The following is a 22,848-nucleotide window of genomic DNA, read 5'->3' as shown; positions in this document are numbered from 1 at the left end:
CTCCGCCAGGACGCGATGCAGAGGGGAGCCCTTCGCCCGGGCGACCAGACTTAAGGAGCCATCGTGCTCCGCGGTCACCTGGAGGCTCACCCCCAACACCCCTGCGGCAGTCGACTCACCCTTGTCGTCTGTAGGTACTGGTCCCACGCCTAGGACCGATGGTACCTCTGTAGTAGGTCGGACTGACCATTGTAGGGCCCACGGGCCCACAGCAGGGTCCCCAACATCGGGATACACCTCTTCCAGGGTACATGGACCCACAGCAGACTCTGTATCCTCTGCATCACCGCTGGGGTGGTTCGCCGGTAGGCGCATCGCCACCGATGGGACTTCCACCTTTTCCCCGGAAGATATCATGATCGAATCCTCCGCAAGGTAGTCACCAGATTCTTCTGAAATGCAGCCAGTGGTTGTGGGTACGAAGCTGGCGTGCTCCGGTACCTCCACTGCAGTCGCGCTCTTCTCCGCCAAGGGTTCACTTAGCTCCTTAGCTGGCTCTGTAGGCTGGGGTACAATAGGCATCAAGAAAATTGCACCGCAACAATCACATCTGGGCTCCCACGCCAGTGCTCCCCTAGAACAGTCACAGGTGGGGCTAAAGCACTGTGTACACGGCTCCCCATCTACCTCGGTGATCCTGAAGTCTAGTGGCACTTGGGACATGACGGCTCCCTCGTCATAGGCTTCTTGCAAGCAGGGGCACAATAGCATAAGGAGATCTTTTCCTGGCACTCGCCAGGGCACATACACAATAGGGTGTATCCCCTGACAGTCTATTTCATCCTCATGCAAAATCTCATCCTCAGAGATCAGAGTGTCTATCACAGCGTCCACGTAAGGTTGAAGATAACCGTGCTTGCTCCCCCTGGTGGAATCTAACGGAAGGGCACTTTTTACAAGGAATTGTTTTTCGCTCTGCACTGAGTCACTCACATCACAGGGGAGGGGCTCTGACTTTCGCGCCAAACCCGGACAGAATGTTGCGACATCTTTCTGTGCAGGCTTGCAGTCAGCAGCACATGCGCTCTCCTGATTTGGCGGGAGACGCCATTTTGCTGGGTCGGTATAGACTAGGGGGTACCCTTCTGAGGGGCCCCCGGGCATGAACAGTGCGGACGGTGCCTCTGCCAGGCATATATCCTCAGTGTGAGTTACAACAAACAGTATGGTTTTCCATGTGGACGTGGGATCTTGTTCCTCCTCTAAGACACATGCCCACGGCCACCCAGGAATTTTACACATATACTCCCGGACTTTAACCGCGGGTATAAGAGCGGGAATGCCTCCTACCGCCACTCCCTGGCCAGGTTCCATATACTGCCGCAAAGCCCAGGCAAGGACCTCGTATCTGGACTTCACAAACATGGCGACAAAAATATGAACGGGATAATTTAGAAAAAAAATGGACAGGGCACCCCAGGTGGTATCTCAGCAGCGCCTCCAAATGTAACGGGTATTCCACCCCACCCAATCTCATATATAGTGTGGGTGAGTAGAACATGTAGTGTTACCGGTGTGGTGCGTATACCTGCAGGCTCACAGGAGGTCTGAGCCTCCACTAATGAGAGCCTGGGGTGAATCCTCTGGAACGGATCTTCTTTTACAGCGCCTCCACCTATGTAGGATTCTAGGGAAGTGTAGAATGACCCTACATAGGAACCCAATCAGAAACCACACACACAGTGATTATATAATAACTAAGGACTTTACTTATATGCATGGAGAATATCATCACATTTACATAACCTCATAACCTGTGTCCCTCTCACGAGGAGACACTACCCGTGACGTCTCGCAGGACGTTTTCCCAACACTAGGTGATCCCACCCAGTGTCCAGTGAAACCCCCACACCCAATGTCCCGTACTCCTACGGAGATAGTCAATGGGTGACTGCGCAGTCACTAAAACCTCTAGGCCTGTTGGTGCACATGTGTTGGTATAATACCTGCCGAGCACTCCGGTGCTCGGGTCCGCAACAGTCTTCTCAAAGGATCAGTCGGGCGATGCCTCCTTCTGATCCTCCACTGCTCTCCTTGTACGTGGACCGCTCGAGCGGTCCCACTCCGGAACAGTCTCTGTGGACCCCAACGTGGGTCCAACCGCTTTCCGGGAACAGCAACCGCCGCTCTCCCTATCTATCCCTAAAGTGACAGGAACCCTAACCTAGGGCCTGTCCCTGATGAACCGCAACCTGGGGTGGCTTGGGGAAAACTCCTAGGGCCTGCGGAGTAATAACCTGCCCCACTCCCCTAGCTACCCAAGTCCCTAATCCTCCCTATAACTAGCTACTCGCTACTCCTAACAGCCTGCAGCAGACACACAGCTCTCACCGTCCGCCTGCAGACATTCACACACGCTGCACACGCTGCGCCCAGCACATGCAGCGACACACACACAGCTGGCAATCGTACACAGCCACCTGGATACCCGCAGCAATAACCCACTGCACACACTCTGTGCCTATTTGCCAGTGCGCACAGCACTACCCGCTGTGGCACTGCCAAACCTGCACCTTACACACACTAAGGGTGACCTCCCTATCTAGGGCTGTCCCTTTTCAGTTACCCACTAACCTGGTGGGGAGTTGGGGCCTACCTGGAGGGTGTGGGTACCTATCTGGATGCAGGAGCTGCACTCACTCCCTGCATCCTTCCTTCCCCTTCAGCTCCGCTGCTCCAACTAACTGCGTAGCTCTCTGCCCGCGAAATGTATCCAATCTATCTTCCCGGGCTGAGCATCCTCCAGCCCTATTGGCCGCTATGAGGCACCTGGTGCCTGTCTCCCTATGCCTCCTGGGAGTTGTAGTTCCCAGGAGGCTGCTATAGCGTTGGGGCCGCGTGCGCGCTTCTCCTGCGCATGCGCGAACTACTAATGGCCGCCTCAACCTCTCCTGCGCCTTCCCGGCTAGCCATGCAGATGCGCCACTCTGCCCTGTCTCTGGGGCTCTTCCTGCCCTCGCGCGATCACTGCGCATGCGCGAGTCTCTCCGCAATGGCGGCGCCCTGCTCTGCGGCCGCCGGGACCTTAGAGATGCGATCGCGGCCTTAGCAACGGCCCGATCGCGTCCCCGGCAACCGGCCGCAGGCAGGAGAAGCCGCGCTGCTCCCTGCTCCAGCCCCCACCCTTGGAAGCAGCCGTCGGGTCGTTCGGCACCCGCGCTCGAGCTGCTCCAGGGGAGGGGGGTCTCAAGGAGCTGCTGGAGACCAGGGTTACATATGGAAAGAAGAAACTAAAGGTAGCCTACTAAAATAAATCACAGCAACATAGGATTTTTATCAGTCCTTCATCACTAAATGCATAATAAACTACAGTTAATCCCTTTGTAGATTTGTTTATGATATTTGTTATTAGGACAGCATCATATTGACGACAATGCCTATTATAGGCCAAGAAAGCACAACATGTGTACAATTAAATTGCAGATACTATGTGGGTTAATACAGACATATTCTAATATTCTTCAATACTATGGAAACATATATCATTCTTTATTTTCTTCCTTCCTTCTTTCCTTCTCCTTTTAAATAATGTATGTGCCCTAAACTGATAAACTTTTCAATAAAGTAAAAACAACAATAAGCACAAGCATAAACAATAGCAGCAGCTCTATATCTTATTTGCTAGACTATATCAGAAATCAATATGTAATAGGTGATTCGGGTTCGACTAAATAAAAGGTGGACACAATAAAGTAAAGTAGGCACGAAGAGATCCTTTTTAAGATGTTGACATTCTTTTCTGATTTACATAGTTATATACTGGCGTACAGTGGTTTTCAAACTTTTTTTGTTTGGGGAACCCCAGAATCCAATTGTGAAATTCTGGGGAACCCCAATCCCCGCCTCCATCTCCTCACCTCACCCCCCTTATACTCATTCTCCTCCACACTTTCTCCCTTACACTCGCTCTTCCCCTCTCTATCTCTATCTCTCTATCTCTGTGTGTCTCTCTCTCTGTCTCTCTCTCTGTCTCTCTCTCTGTCTCTCTCTCTGTCTCTCTCTCTGTCTCTCTCTCTGTCTCTCTCTCTGTCTCTCTCTCTGTCTCTCTCTCTGTCTCTCTCTCTGTTTCTCTCTCTGTCTCTCTCTCTGTCTCTCTCTCTGTCTCTCTCTCTGTCTCTCTCTCTGTCTCTATCTCTGTCTCTCTCTCTGTCTCTCTCTCTCTCTCCCACACAGGCACACTCTTTCTCTTTCTCCCCCTACCCCACACGCAGACACACACTGTCTCTTTAAGGGAGCCGGCTCCCATGCTGATTTTTCTCCTCTCTCCTGTCAGCCGGAAGTTGACGGCAGAAGCAGGGAGAGGAAAGAGCAGTCAGCTGCCGGCTGCTGATGCCGGGTCACTCCTGCATGGGGGTGCAGCAGCACCGCTGGGCATAGGACAACTGGGAGAGTTATCCCAGCTGAACCCCGGTTGAAACTCACTGCTGTAGTAGATGAGGTTGAAAAAAGACAAGTTAAACCTATGCTAAATTTAGATGACGAATACTGTGTTGAGCTTCCAAAACCATTTAATGTGTTTAAACCAAGGGTGGCCAACTCCAGTCCTCAAGGAACGCCAACAGGGCAGGTTTTAAGGGCATCTCTGCTTCAGCACAGGTGGCTCAGTCCGAATGAGCCACTAATTGAGCCACCTGTGCTGAAGCAGTGATATCCCTAATACCCAGACTTTTGGTGACCCTTGAGGACTACAGTTGGCCACCCCTGGTCTAAACGAATTGATCACTCCCTCCCTAATGTTGGTTAACGTATGTATGTATACAGTAATTCCCATTTGTTAAAGCTGCAGTTCAAGCAATATCCTGCATGTGTTTTTATTTATTTATTTATTTAATAAATCAGTTCTGTACTATGAAAATACTTGTAGCATTAAAAAAAAAAAAAAAAAATTTAAAGACATTTTTAATGTATTCTAATGTAGCAAGCATTTTTGTTTCTATAGAAACCATTTACAAAGTCACACCCCCTTCCTCTTCTGAGACAGGTTCTGGCTCTTGAGCCCTGCTCTCTCTCTAGCAGTGCACCAATTGTATCTAGTGCCTGCCTGGTCATATGATCTTCCATACAGAACTTTGCATCCAGGGTACTCTTCTGCAGCCCTAACAGTGCATTAAATAACTCCCGATTCAGCTATTGATTTACAGGAGAACGGATCGATCGGCAACTTAGCTAATCACTTGTCTGTGTGCAGATTGTATTGATGCACATATTGGAAAAAAAAACCGGCAGCTTGAACTGCAGCTTTAAACAGTTTGTGGATTTATTTTTTTATTGGACCCACCCAATAATCCACATATTTAAGTAGACTTTAGTCTGCTAATTTGAAAGTTATTTTATAACTGTGGTACAGTAGATTAGAAATGTGTTTTTGTTTTATTTTTTTCAATGTTTTAATTTATATTTCTGACTTGTTCAACATAAATTTGAGCTTTTTTCAAAGTGATATAATTGAATGTGTTTTTCTTTATTTAGAAATAGCATTTCTGAAATCTGTGCACCGCTTTGCTTGTCAGAGTTAAGGATTTTAAACTTGAACAAGAACGTCCTTTCATCATTTGCTTCGAATTTCCTGAAAGATTGTACAAAGCTGGAGACATTAAGTGTCATGACAAATCTACTTGGTAAATATTTATACTAGCGTTCTTAACATTTGTTTAGAGTTGAAAGGACAACATATTAATTTAGTGGTATGTTGACATTCAGATTTAGTATATTTTACAGTTACTCTATGTGTACTGGCAACATGTTTATTTCCTCTAGGAGGAGTCACGTCACAAACTGCTAAATAATCTAAAAATGTTAAATGCCATGTACACTATTGTTTCTTTTAATGTTTGACTATATATTAGAATCAAGAAGGCATACGTTTTATTTCGTTGCTTAGATATGCACTTTTGTTACAATCATTTTTGTATTCATTTATTATTGAATTTTATGTCTTAAGGCAGCTTTTAGCCCATTTTGATGCATTAATCCTGAGCTTATTTGTCCACACTCTGATAATGTGTAGTAGGGCCGCCACATATTTCATAGAACCCAGGACTAGAGTTTCCCCCCCCCCCCCCATCAATTACCCCACTCTCCCTCAATCCCCCCTCCTCAAACTCATTCCTTCCTCTCCCCCTGGCTACACAGACACACAATCCCACCCACAATAATTATCCCCACCCCTCCCCTCCCCCAAAATTAATAACCCCACTCCCACCCCCCGAATACTTACAAAGGTGTCAGAGAGAGACATGGCACAGGAGAGTGAGGGAGACCCGCAGCTGGGGAGAGCCGGGGCCCGGCAGCAACAAGAGGACCAGCAGCCGGACGAGGAAATTGGGCCCGACCTCTGGCTGGACCCAACTTACAGTGCTGGCCGTCCGGGCCCCTGCAATTACTGGACCCAGGCTCTCCCCCCTGTTGGCGGCCCTGATGTGTAGTGTAAATCAGGTGTATGAACTATTGTTGTGTAATTGCTGATTAAAATAGAACAAAACGTTTATATTCAGCATCATGTGAATTATTAATACATTGTTTTACTCTTTATCTGTGAAGGTGCTGTGATCATTTTTGATTGTTGTGCTTTGTTTGTATGTTCATTGACATCATTTTCAATATTCTTTTCTTTTTTTTAGTTACTGTTCCCAGTTTACCAATGAAAATAACAACATTAAGGATGTCTCATAATACATTTACAAGTATTCCCAAAGAAATTCTACAACTTCCTCAGTAAGTTTGTAATTTAGTTTGGTGAGATAAAACAAATACAACCACAATTTTGGTTGTAAAGTAATACATTAAAATATATATATGTTTCTCGTAGCCTTCACTTTTGTATATCAAGGATTATTGATTCTGGGGGAAGTGGCTGGGGTTGAGAGCAAAGTCGTAGTGCTTAGTCTAATATAATTGATTTTTAAAGAAGTTAAGAGGCCTTAAATTGTGCATCTCTGTGCATCACATTTCTCTTTTCAATCTACAGTATACCCCAAAATTTGCCAAGTATGAGGTCACGTTAACTTTCTTGCTTAAAAACATTATGCAACAACCGTATGCAATAATTCTGCCTTATGTGAGAAGCGGGAGCAGCAACTTTGGTCCATATGATGCATTTTTGGAGCAAAATTGGTGCAGTGCGTTAGGAAAGGGGCTAAATAATATCACTTTTAATGGGTAGAAACACACCCAATCAAGCAGAAGGATGCTGATACATGTGGACATTCATCTAATGGTCTTTCCTTTTGGAACATGTTTTATATTTTGCTAATATTTATTAGGAATTAAACTTGTGTTGTTTTCTTTGTTTTATTGAAAGCCTACGATCAGTAGATTTAAGCAACAATCAAATTGAAAGTCTACCTGGCCCTGTGCAGTGGGAATCATTGAATTTGAGAGAAATCGTCTTGAACTACAATAAGATTAGCATCTTGGACCTAAGTAAAGATGCATGCAAATGGTCAAGGCTTGAGAAGCTGCAGCTATCTCACAATACACTCAAGGAGGTAACATATGAGGTGTTTAGATGATAATTTCATGCATTCCTAAGAAATACAATTGTGCTTATTGTGTTTTAATGGGTTTCCAGATTCCCCCTGAAATTGGCTGTCTTGAAAACTTGACATCTCTTGACGTAAGTTATAACCCTGACCTGAGATCTTTTCCTGATGAAATGGGAAAGCTTACAAAAGTTTGGGACCTTCCTCTTGATGGTTTGCATCTTGACATAGACTTGAAACACATCGGATGCAAAGCCAGAGATCTAACACGGTGTGTACTTCGTTTCCTTTCAGTTTCCTTGTGAAAACATATTTATGCAGTGCATGACATGAGCTGTCACATGACAAACTGTGTCTTGTAATCATTTCATCATTTTCATTTTTTTATACATTTTGCAGTTGAATTCTGTCATGATTTTAAAACATAGCGTTTGTATTTGATTGAATGCCATATGGGCTTGCTTAGACTTTGATTAGAATTTCCAAATGCAAAGTCATCAATCTTCGGATGTCGAATTGTCTAAATCAGACAATTCCTCCATTACTAAGCACCCCACATTAATAAAACTATTTGGGGAGCCGTTATGTCCCGAACAATTTATACTCTGATACTTTGTTAATTACGTTCATAAATAGCCATCTAGTGGCCAAACAACAAAAAATATATAATACAAATAAATGTTCACTGTGAATCTAGTATCTAGAGATTGTTTTATTTCTTTTTGGTGTTACTTTATAGGTTATTTTGAATTCCCTTATTTGACATTATACTTGACGTACTGTATATAATGTATACCCTGTTCACTTATGTAACTATGTATTGTAACCATGTATTATTTGTCATCACAACTCTGTGCCCAGGACATACTTGAAAACGAGAGGTAACTCTCAATATATTACTTCCTGGTAAAACATTTTATAAATAAATACTGTATAAAGCAGTGTCTTATCTGATTTAATAAATAAAAGTTAGGTTTTAACTTAAGCATTCACTATTATCAAATGCTGGTTAATTTGTTTGTATAGCAAAAATAAAAGTAGTTCCAATTTTGCTCCTTTTTTCTTTATCTTTGAAGTAGTGCTCTGTCTTCTCTGAGTGTTGCAAGGCTATCTGATAGCGAAACTTTGTCTGTGATGTATCTCCCTTAGATTTCTTCAGCAGCGTTTAAAGAAGGCTGTCCCTTATAACCGGATGAAACTTTTAATTGTGGGAAATGCAGGAAGCGGGAAAACGACTTTGGTGCAGCAGCTGATGATGAAATCCAGACGTCCAGAGCAAGGGCCAGAGAAAGCCACGGTTGGCATAGATGTGAAGGACTGGCCAATTCTAGTAAGAGGCAAAGTCAAGAAAGAAATCATATTAAATGTCTGGGACTTTGCAGGTATTAAACTTTTCTTTGTGATGCTGGCTACTATTACTAATCAGTATGTATAGGTTTCTGTAGGAGCTCAAATGCTTGGTCCCTTTATGCAAGTTCATATATGCAGAGGTGACCATACAGGGGAAATATAAATGACTGAAGTGAAACTCCTTGATAAAGTGCCTCACAGAATGAAAGGCGTAGGAGTATTGTACTCTCCACCGTTTTTTAATGCAGCTTGAATAAATCATATTTTTATTGCCACATGACCTGTTCTTTGTTGCTGTGCACCACACACTACATTTTGGATACTATTACTAATCAGAATTTTTTTTTGTAATACCTGTTATCCAGAATAGCTCTCTTTTTAAGTTCATAGCTACTGCATAAAAGTCGAACACAAGTACAGATGCAGCGGCCGTTATTCGAACAAATCACGGAGCCGTTTTCGTGTGCGCTGCTGTATTCCATGCGGCATTAACGCTGCCAATCGCCCCAGGCACATGTGTTTATCGCGGTTGCTTTGTTTGAATTTAATGGATTCTGTTTCGTATCCGTTACAGAAATTAATGAATTGTAATGTTTACGGTACTGTGCTACTGTGTCAATTTCAGTGTTTAACATTGTTTAACACTAAAATGCAATTTTCTGCACTCGTGTCTTAAGGCGGGAAGGTTGGAAGAAATCACGCGCCATGACATGGGTATTCCGAGGTATGCAACGCGTGAAGTGTTCGAATAACGTCCACTGCATCTGTAGTACATGTGAGAGCTTATATATCTATTTATCTATTACTTTGTTACTCCCTTGTGCTTTTTGGCTTTTTTTTTTCTGCTTTATTTTCTTCTTTTTTTTCCCCCTTAGCTTTCCCCATTTTCTCCTTTTCTTTGTTTTTCTTCCCATTTTTCCTGACGCTTTTTTTCACTTCTCTTCTTTGTTCATCACACTGTGTTCCCGAGGGTCACTGTGACATCATGTGGTGCCAATTTCACCGATTCGCTTACATTTTAGGGTATATTAGATTGTTTCTGTTCACTGTTTGCTTGATCTTGAGACAGTTCGCATTGGGGACTGAAATGTCAATCTGGCTAATAAATCACCATGAATTATTATTAGAATATTTTTTTTGCGTGTGCTGGTTCATCTGCTATGTACATATGTCTATATACTGTATGTGTTTATGTACACAGACAAATACACAAACATCATACACATTTATGTATGGAGAAGGTTAAAAAATAATAAAAACACCCCTTCCTGGCTTTTTCATACCCACAAGCAAAATATGTGCATCCAATTTGACTCCTTGTAAAATGTGTTCTGTTTCAGGCCAAGAAGAGTTCTACAGCACTCATCCTCATTTTATGACCCCGCGGGCCGTGTATCTTGTTGTTTATGATCTCAGCAAGGGAGCATCAGAAGTTGATGCGATCAAGCCATGGCTATTCAATATAAAGGTAAATGTAGCAATTTAAAAAAAATGTTCTAAGTTGTGTCATTCTTACATTCTTGCATTGATCTTGGGCTAGGCTTATAGTGCCGGCGACGGCAGGCTAGGGACGCTGGAAAAATCAAATTGAGAAGACGTCCTGCGATCGCGACCAAGCCGTCGCTCTCACTATAAGCGCAGCCTTACATTCTTACATTGGTCTTACAGTCGACCAATATACAGATGCAGCCACCAGCATCCGACGACTTGCCTTGGAAAATCTGGGGCTATCTCGCAGTTTATGCTGCAACATTTCTGTGAGATTTCTGCAGCCAGACTAATGGCCCATCGGATTAACACTGCGGGGGTCATTTTCCCAGGCAAGTTGTCGGATACTGGTGGCTGCATCTGTATATAGCTGAGATAAAATATTGGCACGGCACAATTCTGCACACAAACTACACTCCCCAGAAGCTTCACGTTTTCAGTTCAAACCACCTTTTTGCTGCTCTGCTTATTTTGTAAACTAGCAAACAGGAAAAAAAATGCTGGAGGAGTCTTCCGGGGAACTCTATTCCTCAGCAGGCATCTCTGTATAATCCTCAATAACATGGAAATGTCTGCTTATACAGCAGTTTAAAGACCACAAGTGTATTATATAGGGATGTAATATGTAAAACAATAATCTGTCATTATCCCAAATTCAGTCTAGAAGTAAAAGCACTGTAAAAATAAAACATAATCCCTGTTGATGGGTTTCTGCTATGTTCTCACTAAAAGTGTCAATAATCAGCTTGCTCCTATTTGTATCCGTTTTGTGATTTCAATGTACAAATATAACTAATATATGAACACAAAGAGATTTAGCAAATACAACAATATTCTTTCTCCCTTTGGCCCCCCCTCCTTGTTTTCGATGGGGTTGGAAATAACTTGTTTCCAGGTGCAGGACTGTGAGATACCTACGCCCAGGGACTCTATGCTTACAAGCTACAATATATGTAGTCCTGTTTGTAGATCATCTCCTAAATACACAAATTCGTAATTAAATCAACATCCATACTTAAAGTTCCGTTTTGTATTGAAAATAAATAATGAAATCTGATAAAGATCGTCTCCTGAAGTAATATAAAAAATGTAATCTCGCAGGTATTTCTTTTCTATCTCATTATTAGAAGCTGTTGTTATACTGCCTAATAATACGACAAATTTTTATTTTGAATGGGATTTTGAAGCCCACTGAGACATGAGATTTGTGCATTTTCTTACAGGCTCGAGCATCGTCTTCTCCTGTTATTCTCGTCGGTACGCACTTGGATGTGTCGGATGAGAAACAGCGGAAAGCCTGCATAAGTAAAATGAAGAAAGAACTGTGTAATCAACACGGAATCCCTTCTATTCAAGATTATCACTTTGTGAATGCTACTGAAGAGTCGGAGCTTTTGGCAAAGCTTAGGAAAACCATCATAAAAGAGAGTCTGAATTTCAAGGTAAATTATGTGACTGCCCAAATTAGGCGTGCGTGCGTGTTTGTGTGTATATATATGTGTATTAAGCAATGGTGGGTGAAAAAGGCGACAAAAAACCTCCACCATTAGCATTTAGCCAATTAAGAATATCACTTGTGCACACATACACATGACTTAGACCAGGGGAGCGCAAACTTTTGCTGCTGCGCGCCCCGACTCTCTCTTGCCTCCTGCCTACCTTGTATCCGCGTCAAATGACGCTGTAGGGTCATGTGACGTCACGTGAACCCGTGGCGTCATTTGACCCGTGTCATGTCACATGGCGCCGCGGCGTCATTTGAAGCCATGGCGACATGTCACAGCCGGCTGAATCCCGGTAAGTGGAGTGTTGCAGGAGCCGTACGCAATCCCCCGGCATTTAATTTAAATGCCTGGGGTAAGAGCGTGGGACTTCTGCAACCGCCCGCCCCAGCTCCCAGACAAATCTCCCGCCCCTTTGCGCACCCCTGTCTTAGACAGGTCTGCAACCCTGCCTTTCAACCATTATCACCTAGCATACAGTGCTTCCACTGCAGCAAGGGATTCTGGAAAATGACATGCAAATAAGCACACAATGTGTCACCTTTTGCCTGAAATCCATTTACATGGAACCCATATAAGCAAATGCTCTGCTGTTCACACAGCTTTTAAGCACAGCATGGTATTAGCTGCAAAGCCAGTCAAACCACTCACAGAGACATGTTTTAATGGGTCTTATCAGTGTGAGGTTGGTTGCACTGGCTTTGCAATTTTTAAGGCTGGGTAGGTTTACCGTACACGTTTTTAAGTTATGGTGGGGGAAAAGGCGACAAAAAACCTCCACCGTTCGCATATAGCTGTAACCCTGTTTCCCCCCCACCCAACCCAATCGCAGATAGGGTCTATTATGGGGAAAGCTACGCTGGTTACTTGAAGTAGTGTGGTGCATACCTGCTGATAAACAGTAGCCCTGAGTCTCCCGCATGATGGTTGGGGATAGCAACAGGACAGGCTTCTGGGGTATAACCTGACTCGTACTCACGGTGACAGCACCTCCATCTCTTGCAGTCCCCAGGATAAGGGGAGAAATCCCTGCTTGATGGCCTCTTTCTCCTTCCCAATAGATTTCAATCTCAGGACAGAAGTATTTTAAACAGTATTTCTTTATTCACTGTGCACACAGCACAGCAGTCACTCAGCAGAACTAGGGCGTGGACTACACTCCCAGCCAGAGGGCACCAGGAGCAGTCCTAGCTTTTCCCTTACTCTCTGATAGAGTAAGGGGAACAGTCTCCCACCGCTCCCCTAAGGGAGGGCACACAGTATGCAGAGCCCTGCACACTGCTCTCAGGTAGACCGGCCTCTCTCACAGTAGAGGCAACTGAGTAAATTAAAGAAGTGCAGCCCCTTAAGTACAGATCCAGAAAGAACCAGCCCCTTGCCCCTGATTGGACACCAGGCCTGATTACATTACATTCTCTGTGACTCACTGGGCTGCAGAGAGGTGGGGAAAACCCATGATCACTCCTGGCACCTGCTCTTACCAGGGATTACTGCCAGGAGGAGGGCAGACGTATTAGCCCAAACCAGACAGGGCTACACTGCCAATAAAGAATATCACTTGTGAGCACATTCGCATGTCTTGGACATTTCAGTCTTTGTCACTCATAAGGCTACTGACCTTTTATTTTTTCTTCAGATCCGGGATCAGCCAGTTATCGGGCAGCTGATTCCAGACAGTTACCTGGACCTTGAAAAGAGGATTTTAAACGAACGCAAGAACGCTCCACTTGAATTTCCTGTCATCAACCACAAGAGATTGTTAGAACTTGTAGAAGAAAGTCAGTTACATTTGGATGAAAATGAACTATCGCACGCAGTTCATTTTCTGAACGAATCAGGTAATTCTTGTTGTACGTTTTTTGATTATTTTTTTTTTTTCATTTTTTTTTTATAATTTGTTTTTTGTTCTGTATTACACCTGTTGAATTTGTGTATACATTTTATTTTTAAGTAGTGGTTTTTTTTTTGGTGTTCATTTCTGAAGTTCATACAATTATAAAGAATTATATTATGAAAAATGGGAGGTTTTGTCCAACGAGGAGCTGTGTGAACCTGAGAGAAACTCACTACCCCAGCCAGGCAGAAGTGGATATCATGAAAATAATAATAAGTTGAAATGTTGGGACATATTTACGAAGCCATGCTACTCTATAAAGCACCTTCTAGCGCATCTTAGTTTACGGCCCATTCAAGTGAATGGACTGTACGGTGTCTTATGGAGTAACACTACATGGTAAGTATGGCTTTTATGGTCCATGCATTTGAATGGGGAATACAGTTCCATGTGTTATGGTAAGCTCAGCCGAAACACACACTACTTGCAATGTATTTTAACATTTTTTTAGTGCTGCTGTATCATAGAAAAAGTTAGAGGATATACAATTTTTTAATATTTCATTTAAATTGCTTAAATAATTTGACCAAATATGATAAACCTGCCCATCACGCCAAGGTAACACCAGATGAAGCAAGTCCTAAATTATTTAATGATATTTTTATTTACCAGGTCCTTTGATACGAATTCCTCTTGCTTCTCTGTTTAGTGTTCACGAAGGAAGACTCATTGTCTTGCAAGCTTAAATATCTTCTATACCTTTCCAGTGGGTGGGGAGCTTAAACCATTACAAGGTGGTTACTATCCTTCCAAAAATACAAAACCAGTTCCCTGTGTTATGCTAAGCTCAGCAATTTATATAGTATGTTTTAGATTCATTTTTACTGGAAATCTGTTTAAAAGTGACTACAAATTCACTAAACTCAACATGTTGTTATTACTGACCCTTCCTCAGTATTTATATTATGCTGCATACAAGCCTGCACATATTTTCCATCATGGCAGTTGTCTTATGGAGTACAACTTCATATTAAATATGGCCCATTATGTTTTGACCATAAACATATGAAATTGCAGGTGGTATATTTAATTGTTATATATTGCAATGTTCACTACATTGGGTGTGACCAAGTAAAATATCGTGTACAGATTCCCAAAATGACACGACAGCCCTGGTTTAATATTCCCAAAAATACCTGTACATAAGATGCAACAGTTGCCTCGTCTCGGAAAGTAGCAGTTCAGTTGTTTAGCTTTACCTTTGTGAAAGAATAATAAGAGGAGCATGGGAATGAATGGTTTGCCCACCCCAGGATTAACACAAAACCTAAGGGATGGCCTTGTGTAAGCATCTTCCTTTCTCAATATGAATAAATAAAAGTTTTATGCAACCTTTTTCTATACTTTAACTTTTGTATTCTTCCACAATAGTTTCTCTCTATGCCATTAACAATGTATTTCCATTTTTTCCTCTCCTCAAACTTCTATGCTGGCTTTCTAACAAGTCTCTTGGTTACTGTCATCTATAGAAATCCCTTTTCACTACTATTCTGCGGACACAAATTTAAATATTAGTCAATTAATACTAGCTGTCTCAATTGATTTATTCAGCTACATTTGTTAATTTTAGTGGGTCTCTTTCCATGGGTTTCACCATCTTTGCTTACCCACAGGCATATTTTTTCTGTTTTTCTGCATTGAGTTAAGCTCTCGAGGAACAGGTATCCTTTTTATTACAGTTTCCATATACGTCTGGAGCACTTAGCCTAAGATCGACTTTTTGTGTAGCTATGCATTATCAAAATAGGGGTTGAATGTATTTATGTAATGGTAAAAGTACCTTGTTCAGGCTGCATACCTTTAAAACAATAAAGATGTAGTCTTTGGTGTAGCTTTCACTTTTCCTTGAGAGATTCTGCAACCATGTCTTTCATTTTCTATCCCTGTGCATCATTGATCCACTGTTTTGTCTTGGGGGTCACTGTTACCGATAATATTTAGCCTTATCCAGAAATAGAAATACAGATGTATTTATATTAATCTATAAAAGTATTGCTGGCTTATAAGAATTAAATAGGGAGACTATATGTCTAACCTTATCCAGACAATAGAAATATAGATGGATTTATAGCATATTCATCTATAAAAGTATTGCTGGCTTATAAGAATTAATATACTATGGGCACAACTATTATTCTAAGGAAATGAATGTGTAGATATGGGTTTCAACAGGAAACACATTCACAAATGCACATCCTGGTTTATGAGAGTTATGACACGATAGAGATTCAATTCAATTATGTAAACAATAATTTATTAGAACACCAACAAAATATAACACTTACATGGTAATACTACATATACTTCCTTATAAGGTTTGTACTTATTACAGGCCTAACAAAACCATACAACACAGTTCATCCTATCTAACAATACATTTATAGAAAACACAGATATATACAGATTTACAAGTGCACAAGAATTATGATCATAATTACCTTCTCTGAGATCTCCCTCCAAACTCTTCTCTCCTTCGCCTCTCTTTTCTCCTTCTCTCCTAGCTAACTAATACTCTGTCTGGTTTAAATGTGTTTCTAAACCCATAGCTGAAAATGTAGGAGGTTTTGATTGGTTGAGGAAGTGTGCTCAAACTAAATTATGTGTTTCTCGTTGAAGTTGATGGGAATTCCTAGGAATACCTTATCTATTATATGATGGGGATAACTGGTGGACAGGTCAACAATACTGATTAGGAAAATAGCAGCTGCTTCTCCTGGGGTGTAGATGTTAATTTAGGAAACACAGGTTTTGTTTTGAAGTCCCTGATAATCAACAAGAGAAGATTTATTATCAGGGTGTGAAGTAAATAAATCTTGTGTTTGTCAATATCTCTCCTGGAATGTTTATCCAGGTGAAGATAGAGTATCTACTTCAAAAGACAGTGTATGTTTCCTGCATCAAAAGCATTCCTGTAAGCAATTCTCTTGGGTAACAGTCACACAGTCAGTCATCATTGCTTTTGAACAAACACAGTTCTGGCTACCCAGTAGTCAATCTGCACCTGTGGTTCCTTATATCAGTCCATGCAAATACAATGGTGTTTCTAAAGATGTCGGTAAGATTAATATTAAGACATCATTTGTTTTGTATCTTTTATATAGGTGTACTACTGCACTTTGAGGATCCTGCACTTCAACTTCGAGACCTTTATTTTGTTGATCCTCAGTGGCTGTGTAAAATCATGGCACAGGTCCTATATTTTTTTTTATATATATTTGTTACCACTTTTATGTATTTGAATTATTACTTGTTAAAGGGATGAGGCTCACACCATCTTACTAGTAGCATCTGCTATACTAAAAAAAATAAAAACAGACCAGACCAGATAGCACAAAATAGAAAAACTGCCCTTTATAGCAGAGCAGTCCACAATTTTAAGCAGAACAGAGATCTATTACAAATGCATATTAGCTCTGTCTGCTCAATGAAAACAGAATATGGAGCAATGACTCAGTACACAACAAGCACAATGTTACTTTTTAGCATTGACAAGTAAAATACTGTGGCCCATATTTTGAAAATGCCGATGTGAGTCTTAAAGAATAGCATTTCCTATTAATCATGGACATATATGTGTCACATTGAATAATATTTATTCAGATTTTTTATATTTTTTACATTTTGCATTGAATGTTTCAGAATAATTTTGCGTTTGTTTTTAGAAAACAATTGATAACAAATCACAATAATATATCTACCTTCATCATGAAACTAGTAATTATTTATTTATTATTATTTAGCTTTGTTTGTTTGTTTATTTTTGTTCAGATTTTGACTGTGAAAGTGGATGGATGTAAAAAGTATCCTAAAGGGATTATACTGTGTTCAGATGTGGAGAAATTTCTTTCAAAAAAGAGCAAGTTTCCTAAAATGTACAAGTCGCAGTATTTTAAGCTACTGGAAAAGTTCCAGATAGCTTTGCCCTTAGGCGAAGAGCAACTTCTCATTCCAAGCAGGTATTGTAATTAAAATGGTGGAAACAGTTTTGATCTCATTTATGAAATGTACATGTTTTGTAGGTCTACATTCTCCAATCCCCTCCAGAAACCTTTTTACGAGTTTAACTCATATGCTGGTATTTTGCCCCAAGAATGTCCTGCTCTTCTTTTTTTGTTACTGTAAGTTTTTTTTCCCCTTCTTCTAGTGATTAGAGTCAAGATTTCTCTAAACTAGTCTAGCGTCTGAGGTTGCCATGGTGACATTTAGACTGCACTGCGGAGCTGTGAGAGAGCTTCATTTTAACTTCCCATACTTAATTTTTTATATCTCCTAAAAATCAGGGGTCTCAAACTTGGTCCTCAATGGCCAGCTTTTCTGGATATCCCTGCTTCAGCACAAGTACTGATTGGGAGAAGGAGTGGCTCAGTGAGTAAAGACACTGAGTTTGAAGTAGGGGAACCTGGTTCAATTCCCGGTGTCTGCTCCTTGTGACCTTGGGCAAGTCACTTTATCTCCCTGTGCCTCAGACACCAAATATAGATTGTAAGCTCCACGGGCAGGGACCTGTGCCTGCAAAATGTCTCTGTAAAACTAGCAGCGCTATACAAGAACATGCTATTATTATTATTATTATTATTATTATTATTATTATTATCCATAAAACCTGGCCTATTGGTGACCCTTGAGGACTGAGTTTGAGACCCCTGTCCTAAATGGACCATGGGATTTTAAATATAAAAAAAGTATTGAAAAGGGCAAAAAGAGATCTATTAAAGTATGTACAAAAATAAATACAAAGGTGAGCTCATTGTGATGCCATGTTAAGCAGATTACCATTATTGTTCCTGCCCCTCTTTATTTTATATTTATTTATTTATCTCTGAGAAGGCCCACAGCCTGCAGTAAAATGTTCAAACTTTTTGTCCATAGATGTTAGCTTAGAGCCGTCTGCCTGCAGGCTTCACAAATCCTTATTAGAAGAATTGGTATCAGTTGAAGTCTATTGATGTCACAAAGTGGGAGGAGCTCTGCAGCCATTTTCATTTTGTTTTTAGCACTGGAATTTTAAAATGAGTGAGCTGGAGGGAAAAAAAACTATAAGGGTTAAGACCTTTACAGAACATAAAATAAATGATCCAGGGAAACTACACTTTTAGTGGGAGTTCTTCAAAGACAAATATGTGTGTGTGCATGTAATTTATATAAATGCATATATTTGTGTTATGCACAGATATACTTATGTACTACTGTACATATAGTGTAAGATGATTGTTCCAAGTTTAGGGGCTAAAAACATTGGCATTTGATTTAACGTGACTTATTGATGTGACCTTTTACATGACTTCCAGATTTCTTCATTTTCCCTGCTTTCCCAGAATATCCGAATCTCAATAACACGCTGACACCAGTTTGGATGCTAAATGGCCACAGCATTTATTAATACATTATACAAACTTGCCAGTAAACATTAACATAGTTAACACCATTTAAACAAACGGTTCCAACAAATCTCATGCCAGCCCCTAACCGCTAGGGCCAATGGGCACTTTTCACTGTATCATCCAAAAGTTAGTTCAAGCCCTGCCGCAAGGCTATCGGTATTGCTACTACCTCACCATGCCCCAACTGGAGACCGAAAAGCAGGTAAAACTACCAACCAGTTTTAGCTGGCAAGCAACATCCCATCACGAGAGCCTTTTTAAATCTAAAATGGGCTCTGTGCCCCACCTAGAGCCACAGCTCTCTCAATACCATCCTGGAGCCCCACATTAAAAATGTTCAGTCCTATACCCGTTAAGTGTACAGTACTCCGTCTTTCTTCAACAAATCTTTATTATTCCCTACCAACTCCCTGTGCCTAACCACAATACAACCCACTTTCCTGACCAACTTGGAAAATACAGCAGTAACTTTCTTCCTGCTCCGCTCTATCGCCATCCAGCATCTTGCGTTTTTCCAAAATACTTTATAATAATGTCTGACCATACCAAACGAATATCGTTAAAGAATGCCAACATCCTTGCTAAATCAGATTTCATTGTGTTAAGTAACTCCACTGCTTTCAACTGTTCCAGACCATTCCCCACTACAAGTTCAACGGGCCTTTAGTTTCCATCCTCCTCTCCATTACCTCAAACTTTTCCCTTGAGTTAGCTAAAATGGCTGCCCTGTACAGGGCAGCCCACCATTCTTCACAGCCCGTCCCACCCACCAACATGTCATCCAATCACTGCTCATCCCCTTTTTGTAAAACCTTTAACCTTCTCATCATCATTGCAGGTTGTCATCCCTGTAGTCATTGGCCCTTTTCCTTATAGCCCTTGGCCCTACTTTACTTTTTCACCGACTATTTATAGTCCCAATTTTGGTGTCACACCACAAATGAATTTTGAATAAGTAAAAGTACGCTTGACTTTGATGGTTGTAGCACTTTGAAGCATCCACAGCAAAAGGGAGATGCATGAACCGAAAGAAAAACACACACCACCTCACTCGTCTAATGAACCTATCAAAACTGAAGCTCACTTTGGGAGGACCTGGAAATCTCTTTATGAAGCTGAACCGAGAGCTCATAAGAAGAGTGGATGTAGCTTTTTTCATCATGTATCTTGTACAGGGCAAATAAATATTTCTCTGATCTTCCTAACGATACTTTTTTTTGTAGTCTATCAGATCATAGACCCGTGATAGAACTTCCTCACTGTGAAAATTCAGAAATCATAATACGATTGTATGAAATGTCATATTTTCCAATGGGTTTCTGGTCAAGACTCATTAACAGGCTTCTGGAAGTATCCACTTACATGCTTTCTGGAAGAGGTTTGTATATTTCATTTATTCTAATGTTTTTACACTTTTTATATTCATCTCTTCGTTTTAATCTGTAAAAAAAAAAAGTAAAAATGGTAAAGGGGAAGAACAAGAGCAGCGGCACAAGGAGACATGCCTCATGTGGAGACAAAGTATATGCCAAGAATATGCACAGTCAAGGCAGACATTGGTGTACATTCTATATTCGCTCAAGCGACTGTTTGGGTGTATTCGGCTGTTTCGGTAGATGTAGAATTGACCCCAATGTAAGTAATGCAAAACATTTTTTTTTTTTAGCTGGCTGGATTATATCAATTAATCTAAAGGGACCAATAAAACCTGGACCGTGTTCTCCACCCTTGTGGCCAGTACCACTGAGAGTAGCTGTCAGGGTCTCCCTATGAGAAGAAAAAAAGCACATTTTATTTTATATTTGAACAAGTGTGGGGGTGGAGGGGCAAACACTGGCACCAATGAGCTGCAGTAAAACATCTGGAAGCTAAAAGAATGTGTTGGAGAAGTTTGTCCTCTGGCTTATTACATCCTGTAATTTTAGAAGTAGCTGTGCGTGCCATGTTTGTTTTAGGAAAACCTATTTGAGTCCCTCTTTAATACACACGTTTTGGATATCCCTCAAGTGTAAACGCTACACTTTTTGATCTGTGTAACCATTGATTTTCACATCCCTAATAAGAGAGAGGGGGAAAATGAAATGGCAACGAATTGCCTTTGCTTTGTGCTTCCTCGTGATTTTCTTTTACATGAACAGTAGTAATACCAAACAATATAATCATAACAAAGATTGTGATCATCAACGATCACATTAAGTCCTTGGTGTATGGGAAAGGGGAGTCGGACTAAGTATGTCCTGGGATACCAATATCCCTCAAGTGGTCATCGTGACATGCTAGTAGCCCACAGAATCTAAGACCAGGGGGAGTACAACAATGTACTCCATATGGACCAATAAAAAGAAAATCATACAATTTTATTCCATTTAAAAAACATTGACGATAGTGATAATATATTTACAGTGAAGGTAGTTTAAAAATACATCCACATTGGCACTCGTCTCCAATGGTGACATAAATGTGGATTTACTCCTTATGTCTGAAAAGGGGCCTTCCCCTGGCGGTCTCTCATTTTCTTCAAGTAAAGTGTTCAGGATTCTGACACAGTCGTGGTCCCTATGGTCAAAGTCTTTATATGGGGTATTTAGACTACTGAGTTGTTGGCGTCTGTTGAAAAATGTATGTAATAATAACTTTTAATCATTCAAAGGTGTCCATCTAAGGCAAATATTGTCAATTTGTTGTCCTGTGTTACCTTTGTCTCCAGGTGACCACATAACATGTAGTGGATCACTATCTGTATACCTATTTAGTACATGGAACTTATCCGACCACCAGCAATTCTGCTAATGTATATTTTCTTCATATTTGCATGACCTCTGAGCCGTATAGCTGCCTCACCACTGTTAATACATTATCACTATCATCAATGTTTTTGTAATGGAATACAATTGTATTATTTTTCCTTTTATTGGCCCATATAGAGTACATTGTTTATGCTCCCCCTGGTCTTCGATTCTGTAGGTTACTAGCATGTCACGATGACCACTTAAGGGATATTGATATCCCAGGACATACTTGGTCTGACTCCCCTTTCTCATACACTGAGTGCATGTACTAGGGACATTATGTGATCGTCGATGGTCACAATCTTTGTTCTGATTATATCGTTATTGTTTTTCCCTTTTCACTTCTGTAATCCAATTCATACTACATCCCACTATACGAAGGTTGAGTGGTTTTGTCAACGTGTAGTGCTTGTAATACCAGACAGGTAAGTTATTTTCCAAGTTACTCATTTCTCTTGCAGAGAACATAAAGAGCAGACAGCAAAGGTCACAGCTGCAGTCTATTTATCAAACACTCCCGACTGCAAAAACCGGAGCAGAGCTCCGTGAAGAGAGAATACTGTAGAAAGCAATATAATTTTTTTTACTTTGATCAATTTGGTGCAATTCTTTTGAACTGGTTTTCTGGCTTTGATAAATATACTGGCTTGGGGCTGAAGGAGAGGCCCAGTGAGTAAAGACACTGGCTCTGATGACACTGAGTTTGAATCAGGGGGAGCCTGGTTCAAGTCCCATTGTCGGCTCCTTGTGACCTTCGGCAAGTCACTTTATTTCCCTGGGCCTCGGGCACCCAAAAAACGTAGATTATAAGATCTGGGCAGGGACTGTGTCTGTAAAATTCCTATGTGCTGCTTACCATCCGCTATACTGTCATTGTGACGCGCTTTGAGTTACAGTGGGAGAAAACTTTATTTCATATAGCGCCTATTATTATTTACCAAAGTCTCTCGGCTGTGAAACAGA

At 41.3% G+C, this 22,848-nt stretch overlaps 1 protein-coding gene across 7 annotated transcripts in view; it reads left to right on the top strand.

Moving 5' to 3' along the window:
* LRRK2 (leucine rich repeat kinase 2) overlaps positions 1–22,848 on the top strand; it is a 162,707-nt gene that overhangs the window by 96,916 nt on the left and 42,943 nt on the right. For all 7 annotated transcript variants that reach the window (XR_012801632.1, XM_075599742.1, XM_075599741.1 and 4 more), the window contains 11 exons: positions 5,470–5,618; positions 6,621–6,714; positions 7,301–7,487; positions 7,571–7,752; positions 8,631–8,863; positions 10,172–10,299; positions 11,543–11,761; positions 13,458–13,659; positions 16,817–16,905; positions 17,484–17,671; positions 20,320–20,474. Coding sequence is in view for 6 of the 7 variants with exons in the window: in XM_075599742.1 (XP_075455857.1) it covers positions 5,470–5,618; positions 6,621–6,714; positions 7,301–7,487; positions 7,571–7,752; positions 8,631–8,863; positions 10,172–10,299; positions 11,543–11,761; positions 13,458–13,659; positions 16,817–16,905; positions 17,484–17,671; positions 20,320–20,474 (1,826 nt within the window). In the remaining variant the exon portion in view is untranslated. The remainder of the gene's footprint in view (positions 1–5,469; positions 5,619–6,620; positions 6,715–7,300; positions 7,488–7,570; positions 7,753–8,630; positions 8,864–10,171; positions 10,300–11,542; positions 11,762–13,457; positions 13,660–16,816; positions 16,906–17,483; positions 17,672–20,319; positions 20,475–22,848) is intronic.

Source organism: Ascaphus truei, chromosome 5, assembly GCF_040206685.1.
Source record: "Ascaphus truei isolate aAscTru1 chromosome 5, aAscTru1.hap1, whole genome shotgun sequence".
NCBI classification, from domain to species: domain Eukaryota; kingdom Metazoa; phylum Chordata; class Amphibia; order Anura; family Ascaphidae; genus Ascaphus; species Ascaphus truei.
This window is presented reverse-complemented; position numbering and strand designations above follow the sequence as displayed.